This window comes from Lepidochelys olivacea (assembly GCF_965140295.1).
Source record: "Lepidochelys olivacea isolate rLepOli2 genome assembly, chromosome: 21".
Classification (NCBI taxonomy): Eukaryota; Metazoa; Chordata; order Testudines; family Cheloniidae; genus Lepidochelys; species Lepidochelys olivacea.
In genome coordinates, this window is record NC_140431.1 from 10,746,563 (window position 1) to 10,760,492 (window position 13,930).

The 13,930-nt window shown below is 43.3% G+C and overlaps 1 protein-coding gene across 4 annotated transcripts in view; it reads right to left on the bottom strand.

Annotated features, from left to right (window-relative positions):
- Positions 1–6,496, bottom strand: part of ILRUN (inflammation and lipid regulator with UBA-like and NBR1-like domains) — a 54,621-nt gene extending 48,125 nt beyond the window's left edge. For all 4 annotated transcript variants that reach the window (XR_014709205.1, XM_084611473.1, XM_084611475.1 and 1 more), the window contains exon 1: positions 6,227–6,496. Coding sequence is in view for 3 of the 4 variants with exons in the window: in XM_084611473.1 (XP_084467599.1) it covers positions 6,227–6,384 (158 nt within the window). In the remaining variant the exon portion in view is untranslated. The remainder of the gene's footprint in view (positions 1–6,226) is intronic.
- Between the last annotated feature and the right edge of the window lie 7,434 nt (positions 6,497–13,930).

The following is a 13,930-nucleotide window of genomic DNA, read 5'->3' on the forward strand; positions in this document are numbered from 1 at the left end:
GAGATACCAATATTAGCATTTATAAAGGTACTTTTCATCCAAAGATCTCAAAGCGCTTTACCAAGCTGGGTATCACTACCCTTATTTTACAGGGGACAAAACAGACGTGCAGTCAGTTGCCCAAGCTCACACAGCAAATGAATGGCAAAGCTAAAGCTAGCATCCCAGTATCCTGACTCCCAGTCCAGAGCCTTATCTTTACTTCCTCCCTGGATAGGTGGTATATTAAATGGACAAAATAAAAATTACCTAGGACTGTGTGGAAGAGCATCCTTGTGAGTTAAAATCATCACCTACACATGCTCACTAGGCCATTTCAAAACGCTGACTTTTTACAACCATCATTTTTCTGCCATACAACGGCTTTGCCACAGATTTACCCTCCCTGCACCTCAATTCCCCACTTGTAAAACAAGAATATTTATCACACATTAAAGGGGAGAGGTTTGAGAAGCAAAAATATATTACAAATCTTTGGAGAGGAGACACTATATACAAAAGCAAAGTTATTCAAAACTACTCTGTCCATGCCAAATTTGAGCATCACAATGTTGACCCAAACACACTCAAAACAGATTTTTTTTTGTAAGTATTTCTGTTCATATACACATTTCAATTCCTCCAGAGCAGATTTCTACCTTAAAAAAAAAAAATCAATCTCAGGAAAAAGACACACATAGAAAGTCTTAACACAAAGATTTTTTTACAGAAAGCTCAGAACAAAACAAATTAAGGTTTACTACAATAACACTGGTATTTATAATGGACATCGTCTGGCAACCAGTTTTCACAACCTGCCAAACCTAAATTAATTGCTACAATTATTAGGCTAATATAAAAAAATACTTCAGCGGAAGTAAAAAGCAAATATGTCAATACATACTGCAGGTGTAAGTTACTGTATTATTTAAATGGTAAATTAAAGGGACTCACCATGAAATCCCAACATCTGGTTGTATTAAGGCAGGGATTTAAAATTAAACAACACCATCTACTTGAAGTCTAGTCCATTTTAAAATTAAATTGAGAGTAGTTTCAGATCCTACACCTGCCACTTGAATCCCTCCCCTGGCCTATTTTTGTGGTTTTACAAATCACATTTTTCATTTTAAACAAATATTTCTCTCTCCCCTATTGCAATCTGATATCCACATAAACAAAAGGGGAAACTAACTACACAGAGGGAATAATGAAACTGACTCCACACAAAGAAATAAAGAAAAAAATGCCATTTTCCTCTAGTCTCTTACTTTTACAGTAACCTGAATTTCTTGTAACAAAAGTGAAATCTTCTGATAGACTGATGATTTTTTTAAAAAATCAGCAGTGCTCATCAATATCAACTGCACTTCACCCAAAACTTACTCTACTGTATGAACTTTATTCTGCAGGAATTTTCCTGTGGCTAAATACTCTACCTGTCCTGAGCACTGATGGTAATAATTGTCCTAAAACAAGAATAGCAATAAAAGTTCCAATGTATGCACACTATATTACACCTATCCAATTTAAATTTCCAGTTTCCTGGAACATTAACACAGAAGGGCTTTTCAAACAGATTTCTAATGTAGATGCAATTAGACATTACTAGGGATTTTGAGGGAAGGACGGGAACAAGCTCAGACATGTTACTAGTCATACCATATCACAACACTCAAAGTTTCTCTGGACACCTGAAACTTAACATTACCACAAAAATCATTTGACCAAAACACTTCTCCCAGTGCTTAAACCCAAGATGCCAGATGAGTTTCAGTGTCAGCCAGCCAGTTTTCTGGATTACGTAACATCTGGAGGGGGGATGGGAACACACACTGTGATAGTTAAATAGTCTATTTGATGAAGGGCAGATTTTATCCCAGATGTGTTGGCCATAAAATGCACACTGACTACACTACCTGTGTAATCTCCAACATTAAGTGATAATTTAGTGCCAAAATGACACTGATAGAACTCAACTTTCAGTACCAGGCAAGAGTATCAGGCAATAGAAGCTAACCCCATCACACACTTTTCCCCTGCGTCAATCACAAAAAACTCCTCACCAAAAACCATGTTACAGTGGTGTCGTTTTCAGAGAATGCACAGCCAGCATCTAAAATAAAGCCCAAAAAAATGGAGCAACTTGGATTTTGTGGTCCCAAGGGCAATACTGAGAACTTGGAACAATCCAAAAAGAACGGAATGGGCTTATCAGCAGAGGCAAAGCTCTAAGGAAGTGATTTAGAAAAATGGAGAGAAAGTAGATATAGTTCAATTAAATATTGAATTCATAGCTTTTGATCATCAAGAAAAAAACAACCTTGGAAATCTGTGCAATCGCAAGATGTACTCTACTACCAGTGTTTTCACTATACTCCTAATAAGGCAGGAAACTGTTTCTTAAAGCAGTGGTTCTCAACCAGTGGTACATTACCCCTTGGAGTACTCAGAGGTCTTTCGGGGGGTACATCAACAAATCTAGATATTTGTCTAGTTTTACAACAGGCTACATAAAAAGCAGCAGCAAAGTCAGTATAAACTAAAATTTCATAGATAATTATTTGTTTATATGGCTCTTGTATACGACACACTGAAATGTAAGTACAATATTTATATTCCAATTGATTTTATGATGGTATGGTAAGAATGAGAAAATAAGCAATTTTTCAGTAATAGTGTGCTGTGACACTTGTATTTTTATGTCTGATTTTGTATATTTTTAAGTGACCTGAAACTTAGGGGTAACAAGACAAATCAGACTCTTGAGAGGAATACAGTATTCTGGAAAGATTGAGAGTCACTGTCTTAAAGTACCCTTAATTTAAAGTTTCCAACAAGTTACAATGTGCCCTCTCTGCTGTTTGGTATATTGAACTGGAAAAAATCAGAAGTTTAAAGATTAAAGTAATTCACTGTTTGTCCAGATTTTTCTGACAACTGCCAAAATATCCTCTGCGCTCCTTCCCCCCAGCTTGCAAATTTATAATAAATTCATTTATCAGCATGTCCATTAAGTTTACAAATGAAATACCATTGGAAATGCCCTCCAAAAACACTTCTTAGCTCTGATTTGTTACAACATGGTACTTTATCAACACGCAGGCAAGCAACTTCAGGTTTGGTCGTGGCGTAACAGATATCCTTAAAGAGCGGCTTTCGCTACTGTTGTGAAGGAAACAGTTTTCACAACAATATAGTTAGTTGGTTTGTTAAATTTGTGCATATGTGCAATAAGAGGGGAGGTGAAGTCCTTGGTCTTCCACATGAGTGCACTGCCGTTGACCCTGCTATGCACTTCCCCTACAACCTGCTGTAGAGGTACATTAATCATAAGCTGGGAACAGTGAGGAGTTGAAGAACCAGCTCTAAGGCTGAGGTGAGTTCCTAACAGAAGAACAAGCAACTTGGTAGTGAAACCAACAAACTAGGTTTTCAGGACAAACTGAACACACACTTCCCACCCACCACCCAAACCTAGAGGGCCACTATCTTACGTTTCCTTGGGACTGCTTGTATGTATTATACAGCTATAACTTTCACATTGCCTCAACATACCGAAGAGCAAGGTTTTCCTTTAAGGAAAGCTGGTTCAAATTATGGCTTGGGTCACAAGCAAAAAGGGGTTTGGCCATTCCACGCTAGTACCCCAGATACCTATACTAGGCTGTATTTGCCCATTATAGGTTCATGACCAATAGTCAGGATGCTGCAGATTTGGACTGAGGTGCATTGGCAGAGCTGTGTGGTGTCCTGGGTCTGGCATAGCAAACGATGCTGCAGATCAGGATTGTAGCACACTGGTAAGGTTACAAGAGGGAAGTTTTCACAGCACCTGTCAGCACACTTGGCTCAAGGCAATGCTGTTAAAATCCCTCACTTTCACAGTCACTAAATTCACTTAAAGAGGGATACATGAGAAACTGGAGCCATATGCCATGGATCAGTTGTACTACGTTCAAATTAATGGACGTTTTCCTCCCTACATTTTCCAATTGATAAGACCCAATCAGTCTCAGTTCCAATCCCTTTTTACTAAATTCACACACTACAAACAACATTAAGGATGTGAATTTAGGCACACAAATTTGAAATTGTCACCCTAAATGTTGACAAATTTAAAATTTCTTTCAGTACTCCCCAAACTATTTGACTACATGCAGAATGCGTTACTTATGTTACTTATGTTTACATAACTCCTTTCATATAAAGATGAAACCATCTGAGCTGAGTACAAGCCAGCATCCAAAAGTCAAACATTTATAACTCAAACTCATGGCAAAAAATGCTTGACTAATTGCGTTGAAAATTCATTAATAAAAACAGTTGCCCAAACTGCTGACACACCAGGTTTCACCCAAGAGTTAGTTTTACGACTGATTTATTCATGCCTGAAAACAGGATTTTATAAAGAAAGCAGTGACAGAAGTATTAAGTGGCCATGTAATATTCCTGAAAACAAAAGAGTGTTTTCCTAATAAAAATCAGAATTATTACAGATGCACATACAAAAAAATCCTTTTTTGTCATCCATGATCATTTTTGAGTTCACACTGTTGACCTATGAATTTATTCTTCCAAGAGAAATACAATATACAGGGAAAAGCCAATATTACTCTGAAGAAAAAAAAAAACCACCCATACGTACTGCAGACAGATTGTATTTATGTTACTGTCCCAAAAACTTTGAATAGGAAATATTTTGTCATGAAAACACTTGCCCCAAAGAAACTCACCACTTCCTCACATGACACCTTCCCTGGATTCAGGTGACTAGCTTAAGATGGATCCAGCATTTGCTGATCATTCACCCTTTCTTCACTTCCCAAAAAGGCAATCTCCAGTGTCATGTGAAACAGGGCTCTTGACAAATGCATGACTAAATATTACACTGATTTCATGTTTATCCTTTCAACAATTCCAAAAAAAAGTTTGTTCACTTTGTAAGACGGATATTTTTTCTAACTGCCACCTGGATCTGTAAGTCAAACTTGATCTTTCTGCCACTGATGTTTTAACTGTGACAAGGAGTAACAACTGAAATTCAACCAATGACTTGGTTGTGATGGTTGAGACAGGACTCCAGCTCACTTTCCCATAGCCTTGTGAGCTCTGCGAGGCACACAGGAGTAAGAATTTGTCTTACTGAAGTCAGTAAATGTGCTGGGAAAGATGCACGGGGAACAAGAGGGTGCCACATTTTTTATTATAATTGCCTTTACTTGACCCTGGGAAAGGCTGCAGGACTGTGGGAAATGATGTCAGCAGGACTGGGTGCTAATGCCTGATTGGTCCTTCCAGCAGTGTAGATACAAGTACTTGTGCTCCATCCAGTCTCAGGTGGAAGGGGGAAACCGAGCTCCCCATGCCCCTATCCCATCCAACTGTAGACAGGCTCCCCAGAGAGACGAGGGACCCACATACACTAAATATTGTGTATCCTCAACAGACAGGAGAAACAATCTCGGGGGAAATGACACCAGAGGACCACTCCCGCTTCAGACTGCCTGGTGATGCGAAAGAGACTCTTTCCTCCTGATCTCAAGAAAACTAAGAGCCTTGTCCAAGTTAGAAGCTTCTGTGTCTCTCTCTGTTTACGCTGGCTGGGAAAAGGTTGCCCAGATGCTTCTCCCACACTGGGACTTGTCTTCCAGGCTTACCATGGCCAGCAAAAAAGGCGCAGACAGACTACACAACCATACCTGGCCTGCCCTGCCCTCCCCACAGGGCCCAGCTTACCCCCTTCCCCCCCTACAGGGCCCAGCTTACCCCCTGCCCTCCCCTAGCCTGCCCCCCCCCAAGGGCCCAGCTTACCCCCCTGGCCTGCCCCCTCCCCACAAGGCCCAACTTACCTCCCCTTTCCTCCCCCTCACAGGGCCCAATTTACCCCCTCTCCCGGCCTGCCTCCCTCCCACAGGGCCCAGCTTACCTCCCCTTTCCTCCCCCCTCACAGGGCCTAGTTTATCCCCCCTCCCCTCCCCCGGCCTGCCCCCCCCCCACAGGGCCCAGCTTACCTTCCGTTTCCTCCCCCCCACAGGGCCTTGCTTACCCCCCACGCCTGCCCTCCCCACAGGGCCTTGCTTACCCCCCTTCTCTCCCCTCCCCGGGCCCAGCGAACCCGCCCCCCTCCCCACAGGGCCCGTCTTACCTCCCGCTCTCCCGGGCAGCCGTCCGCCCCGGCAGCCTGCCCCCAGGCCTCGGCTGCCGCCCCCCGGCCCGGCGCCGCCGGCCAGGCCCGCTCCCTTACCAGTTGGTCATGTCCAGGAAGAAGGCGCAGCCGGCCGGGCTCAGCTGGAAGCCCAGCAGCCGCTGGAACTCGCCGATCAGCACGTCCTTGTCGGTGGTGCCCAGGCAGCTGAACTTCTGCATCAGCTCGGCGTCCAGGTCCACGTCCATCCCCTCCATGGCGCCGGGGCCGCCGCTCCAGCCCGCTCCGCTAGGCCCCGGGCCTCCCCTGCTCCGCTCCGCCGCCCGTCTCCTCAGCGCTGCATGGAGGGGGAGGGGACACGGGGAGCGAGCCCCGCCACACTGCGCACGCTCCGTCCCGCCCACACGCGGGGCACGCCACCTGTCACGTCGTCGCGTCGCGTGACCGCACAGACGTGGTGACGTCACCTAAAGGAAAAATACAAACAGAGCCCCACCCCAGGAACCCTCTCCACGGCGGCAGAAGGAGATCCGCAAGGGCACGTTATTTACGTATGCAAATTGATTGTGTCATATGCTAATAGGTCATTTGCATGCGTTGTGTGGCTGCAGATTAATAATTTTCTGATGGAAATCAGCTTTCACATATGCAAATTATTCACATGATTAAAATAGGCATGTGATCAAGAAATAAATGATTCTCCTTTACATATTGACAGGTTTCAGAGTAGCAGCCTGTTAGTCTGTATTTGCAAAAAGAAAAGGAGGACTTGTGGCACCTTAGAGACTAACCAATTTATTTGAGCATGAGCTTTCGTGAGCTACAGCTCACTTCATGGGATGCATACTGTCCAAAGTGTAAAAGATCTTATTATATACACACAAAGCATGAAAAAATACCTCCTCCCACCCCACTCGCCTGCTGGTAATAGATTGATAGAGCCAGAAGAGTTCCCGGAAGTCACCTACTACAGGACAGGCCTAACAAAGAAAATAACAGAACGCCACTAGCCGTCACCTTCAGCCCCCAACTAAAACCCCTCCAACGCATTATTAAGGATCTACAACCTATCCTAAAGGATGACCCAACACTCTCACAAATCTTGGGAGACAGGCCAGTCCTTGCCTACAGACAGCCCCGCAACCTGAAGCAAATACTCACCAGCAAGCACATACCACACAACAGAACCACTAACCCAGGAACTTATCCTTGCAACAAAGCCTGTTGCCAGTTGTGCCCACATATCTATTCAGGGGACACCATCACAGGGCCTAATAACATCAGCCACACTAGCAGAGGCCATTCACCTGCACATCCACCAATGTGATATAAGCCGTCATGTGCCAGCAATGCCCCTCTGCCATGTACATTGGTCAAACTGGACAGTCTCTACGTAAAAGAGTAAATGGACACAAATCAGATGTCAAGAATTATAACATTCATAAACCAGTCGGAGAACACTTCAATCTCTCTGGTCATGCGATTGCAGACATGAAAGTCGCTATTTTACAACAAAAAACTTCAAATCCAGACTCCAGCGAGAAACTGCTGAATTGGAATGCATTTGCAAATTGGATACAATTAACTTAGGCTTGAATAGAGACTGGGAGTGGCTTAGTCATTATGCAAGGTAGCCTATTTCCCCTTGTTTTTTCCTACCCCCCCCCACAGACATTCTTGTTAAACCCTGGATTTGTGTTGGAAATTGCCCACCTTGATTATCATACACACTGTAAGGAGAGTGGTCACTTTAGATAAGCTATTACCAGCAGGAGAGTGAGTTTGTGTGGGGGGGTTGAGAAAACCTGGATTTGTGCTGGAAATGGCCCAACTTGATTATCATACACATTGTAAGGAGAGTGATCACTTTAGATAAGCTATTACCAGCAGGAGAGTGGGGTGGGAGGAGGTATTTTTTCATGCTTTGTGTGTATATAATAAGATCTTCTACACTTTCCACAGTATGCATCCGATGAAGTGAGCTGTAGCTCACGAAAGCTTATGCTCAAATAAATTGGTTAGTCTCTAAGGTGCCACAAGTACTCCTTTTCTTTTTGTGAATACAGACTAACACGGCTGTTACTCAGAAACCTTAGAGACTAACCAATTTATTTGAACATAAGCTTTCGTGAGCTACAGCTCACTTCATCGGATGCATACTGTGGAAAATACAGAAGATGTTTTTATACACATAGGCCATGAAAAAATGGGTGTTTATCACTACAAAAGGTTTTCTCTCCCCCCACCCCACTCTCCTGCTGGTAATAGCTTAGCTAAAGTGATCACTCTCCTTACAATGTGTATGGTAAGGAGAGATCACTTTAGCTAAGCTATTACCAACAGGAGAGTGGGTTTGGTGTGGAGGTGGGGGTGGGGAGAAAACCTGGATTTTTGCTGGAATTGGCCCACCTTGATTATCATACACATTGTAAGGAGAGTGATCACTTTACATAAGCTATTACCGGGAGGAGAGTGGGGTGGGGGAGAGAGAAAACCTTTTGTAGTGATGAACACCCATTTTTTCATGGTCTGTGTATATAAAAACATCTTCTGTATTTTCCACAGTATGCATCCGATGAAGTGAGCTGTAGCTCACGAAAGCTTATGCTCAAATAAATTGGTTAGTCTCTAAGGTGCCACAAGTTCTCCTTTCTTTTACATATGTACATGCAACAGATGAACACGGCATAGAGAAATATTTTCATATTTGCATCAGGAAATTAAGCACATATTTATTCAAATAATGAGATCACAGCAAATGAATGAATATGGTTTACATAGGCAAGTGACACCCTATCAAGCACAGATGCATACAGATACAATAACAACTTCATTTAGAGATGCAAATTAATCCCATTGCTAACCACAGAAAAAATTTCATTTGTTTATATATGTAAATCAGTCACATGGCTGTTCAACTGTACAGGGGTATATGCATCTCATATGTTAACATGCAAATCAATCTAATGACGGTGAAACAAAATCACATAATATAATAGGAGTCAACTCCATGTAATATACATTGTAGATGCAGGTTGGTTAATCACAAATTTGTTTAGAATAGAGGCATATATAACTGATTGGCATTTATGAATATGGAAAATACGCTAGTAAATAAAGTATAATAATAATAAGGGTAGGAGTACTTGTGGCACCTTAGAGACTAACCAATTTATTTGAGCATGAGCTTTCATGAGCTACAGCTCACCGATGAAGTGAGCTGTAGCTCACGAAAGCTCATGCTCAGATAAATTGGTTAGTCTCTAAGGTGCCACAAGTACTCCTTTTCTTTTTGCGAATACAGACTAACACGGCTGTTACTCTGAAACCAATAATAAGGGTAATAGCGTCATAATCCCACAGGGTAGGTCAGTATTATTATCCACATTTTCTGAAAAATGTTAATGGGCTGATTTTAGAAGTGCTAGGTAACTATCCCATGAGATCCGTGCCTGCTCAGCCCCTTTGACAATCAGGCCCTAAATGAGCCACTAAAAATCACACAAAAAAACAGAAAGTGAAAATGACTAACCAGAGTGTAGGTGTTTGTCTTGGAGACAAACACCTACAGGATCTCTATCAAGGGTTCTTAAAACTACAATACCCACCTGCTGAAGTGAAGAAACAGATTGACAGAGCCAGAAGAGTACCCAGAAGTCACCTACTACAGGACAGGCCCAACAAACAAAATAACAGAACGCCACTAGCCGTCACCTTCAGCCACCAACTAACACCTCTCCAGCGCATCCTCAAGGATCTACAACCTATCCTGAAGGACGACTCTTCACTCTCACAGACCTTGGGAGACAGGCCAGTCCTTGCTTACAGACAGCCCCCCAAACTGAAGCAAATACTCACCAGCAACCACACATCACACAACAAAAACATTAACCCAGGAACCTATCCTTGCCACAAAGCCCGTTGCCAACTGTGCCCACATATCTATTCAGGGGACACCATCACAGGGGACACCTTAATAACATCAGCCACACTATCAGGGGCTCGTTCACCTGCACATCTACCAATGTGATATATGTCATCATGTGCCAGCAATGTCCCTCTGCCATGTACATTGGCCAAACCGGACAGTCTCTATGCAAAAGAATAAATGGACACAATCAGATGTCAAGAATTATAACATTCAAAAACCAGTTGGAGAACACTTCAATCTCTTTGGTCACTCGATTACAAACCTAAAAGTGGCAATTCTTCAACAAAAAACTTCAAAAACAGACTCCAACTAGAAACTGCAGAACTGGAATTAATTTGCAAACTGGACATCATCAAATTAGGTTTGAATAAAGAGTGGGAGTGGATGGGTCATTACACAAACTAAAAACTATTTCCCCATGCTAATTTTTCCCCCTACTGGTACTCACACCTTCTTGTCAACTGTTTGAAATGAGCCATCGTAATTATCACTACAAAAGTTTTTTCTCTCCTGCTGATAATAGCCCACCTTAATTGATTTGTCTTGTTAGAGTTGGTATGGCAACCCCCATCTTTTCAAGTTCTCTGTATATATAGATCTTCCTACTGTATTTTCCACTCCATGCATCTGATGAAGTGAGCTGTAGCTCATGAAAGCTTATGCTCCAATAAATTTGTTAGTCTCTAAGGTGCCACAAGTCCTCCTTTTCTTTTTGCAGATACAGACTAACACGGCTGCTACTCTGAAACCAAATAAATTTGTTAGTCTCTAAGGCGCCACAAGTACTCCTCGTTCTTTAGACCAATTTAGTTTCACAGTCCAATTTGAGTGAATGGGAAACTGTCAATTTGGCTATTTTGAAACTATCTAATGACAAAAAATCCAGTTTAGAGTGCCCTTTTAAGCAATATAACTTGGTTATTTAAAAAATTCCTGTAAAAATTGTAAGGACTTTTCTGTTCCTCTGTTGATGTTTTTAAGAATCTGTTCAGCAAGGAATCAATTTCATAAGGCTTCAGTCCTATGATATATTCAAGCAGGCCCCTGAGTTTGCTGGAAGCCCCAGTGAAATCAAAGCCTACAGTCCTGTAAGCACTTTAATATACATAAATTAGTCACATGCTGAAATGTTTGCAGAACTGGGGTATAAATGCTACTTTACAAGAAATAGTGATCACGTGGGATAGTAGTAAGTAGCTCAGGGATTACTTTAAGAAGTTACAGAGTAGCAGCCGTGTTAGTCTGTATCCATCTGTTTATCAGATGAAGTGAGCTATAGCTCAAGAAAGCTTATGCTCTAATAAATTTGTTAGTCTCTAAGGTGCCACAAGTACTCCTTTTCTTTTTAAGAAGTTAGTGAAAAAAGTTTCCCTTGTTTTTTTCAGCTTGCCCTGTTCTATTCATTCCCTCTGAAGCACCTGGCATTGGCTACTGTCAGAAGACAGGATACTGGGCTAGATGGTGAACCATTGAATCATAGAATATCAGGGTTGGAAGGGACCCCAGAAGGTCATCTAGTCCAACCCCCTGCTCAAAGCAGGACCAATTCCCAGTTAAATCATCCCAGCCAGGGCTTTGTCAAGCCTGACCTTAAAAACCTCTAAGGAAGGAGATTCTACCACCTCCCTAGGTAACGCATTCCAGTGTTTCACCACCCTCTTAGTGAAAAAGTTTTTCCTAATATCCAATCTAAACCTCTCCCACTGCAACTTGAGACCATTACTCCTCGTTCTGTCATCTGCTACCATTGAGAACAGTCTAGAGCCATCCTCTTTGGAACCCCCTTTCAGGTAGTTGAAAGCAGCTATCAAATCCCCCCTCATTCTTCTCTTCTGCAGGCTAAACAATCCCAGCTCCCTCAGCCTCTCCTCATAAGTCATGTGTTCTAGACCCCTAATCATTTTTGTTGCCCTTCGCTGGACTTTCTCCAATTTATCCACATCCTTCTTGTAGTGTGGGGCCCAAAACTGGATACAGCACTCCAGATGAGGCCTCACCAATGTCGAATAGAGGGGAACGATCATGTCCCTCGATCTGCTCGCTATGCCCCTACTTATACATCCCAAAATGCCATTGGCCTTCTTGGCAACAAGGGCACACTGCTGACTCATATCCAGCTTCTCGTCCACTGTCACCCCTAGGTCCTTTTCCGCAGAACTGCTGCCGAGCCATTCGGTCCCTAGTCTGTAGCTGTGCATTGGGTTCTTCCGTCCTAAGTGCAGGACCCTGCACTTATCCTTATTGAACCTCATCAGATTTCTTTTGGCCCAATCCTCCAATTTGTCTAGGTCTTTCTGTATCCTATCCCTCCCCTCCAGCGTATCTACCACTCCTCCCAGTTTAGTATCATCCGCAAATTTGCTGAGAGTGCAATCCACACCATCCTCCAGATCATTTATGAAGATATTGAACAAAACTGGCCCCAGGACCGACCCTTGGGGCACTCCACTTGATACCGGCTGCCAACTAGATATGGAGCCATTGATCACTACCCGTTGAGCCCGACAATCTAGCCAGCTTTCTACCCACCTTGTAGTGCATTCATCCAGCCCATACTTCCTTAACTTGCTGACAAGAATACTGTGGGAGACCGTGTCAAAAGCTTTGCTAAAGTCAAGAAACAATACATCCACTGCTTTCCCTTCATCCACAGAACCAGTAATCTCATCATAAAAGGCGATTAGATTGGTCAGGCATGACCTTCCCTTGGTGAATCCATGCTGGCTGTTCCTGATCACTTTCCTCTCATGTAAGTGCTTCAGGATTGATTCTTTGAGGACCTGCTCCATGATTTTTCCAGGGACTGAAGTGAGGCTGACTGGCCTATAGTTCCCAGGATCCTCCTTCTTCCCTTTTTTAAAGATTGGCACTACATTAGCCTTTTTCCAGTCATCCGGGACTTCCCCAGTTCGCCACGAGTTTTCAAAGATAATGGCCAATGGCTCTGCAATCACAGCCGCCAATTCCTTCAGCACTCTCGGATGCAACTCGTCCGGCCTCATGGACTTGTGCACGTCCAGCTTTTCTAAATAGTCCCTAACCACCTCTATCTCCACAGAGGGCTGGCCATCTCTTCCCCATTTTGTGATGCCCAGCGCAGCAGTCTGGGAGCTGACCTTGTTTGTGAAAACAGAGGCAAAAAAAGCATTGAGTACATTAGCTTTTTCCACATCCTCTGTCACTAGGTTGCCTCCCTCATTCAGTAAGGGGCCCACACATTCCTTGGCTTTCTTCTTGTTGCCAACATACCTGAAGAAACCCTTCTTGTTACTCTTGACATCTCTGGCTAGCTGCAGCTCCAGGTGCGATTTGGCCCTCCTGATAACATTCCTACATGCCCGAGCAATATTTTTATACTCTTCCCTGGTCATATGTCCAACCTTCCACTTCTTGTAAGCTTCTTTTTTATGTTTAAGATCCGCTAGGATTTCACCATTAAGCCAAGCTGGTCGCCTGCCATATTTACTATTCTTTCGACTCATTGGGATGGTTTGTCCCTGTAACCTCAACAGGGATTCCTTGAAATACAGCCAGCTCTCCTGGACTCCTTTCCCCTTCAAGTTAGTCCCCCAGGGGATCCTGGCCATCCGTTCCCTGAGGGAGTCGAAGTCTGCTTTCCTGAAGTCCAGGGTCCGTATCCTGCTGCTTACCTTTCTTCCCTGCGTCAGGATCCTGAACTCAACCAACTCATGGTCACTGCCTCCCAGATTCCCATCCACTTTTGCTTCCCCCACTAATTCTACCCGGTTTGTGAGCAGCAGGTCAAGAAAAGCGCCCCCCCTAGTTGGCTCCTCTAGCACTTGTGCCAGGAAATTGTCCCCTACGCTTTCCAAAAACTTCCTGGATTGTCTATGCACCGCTGTATTGCTCTC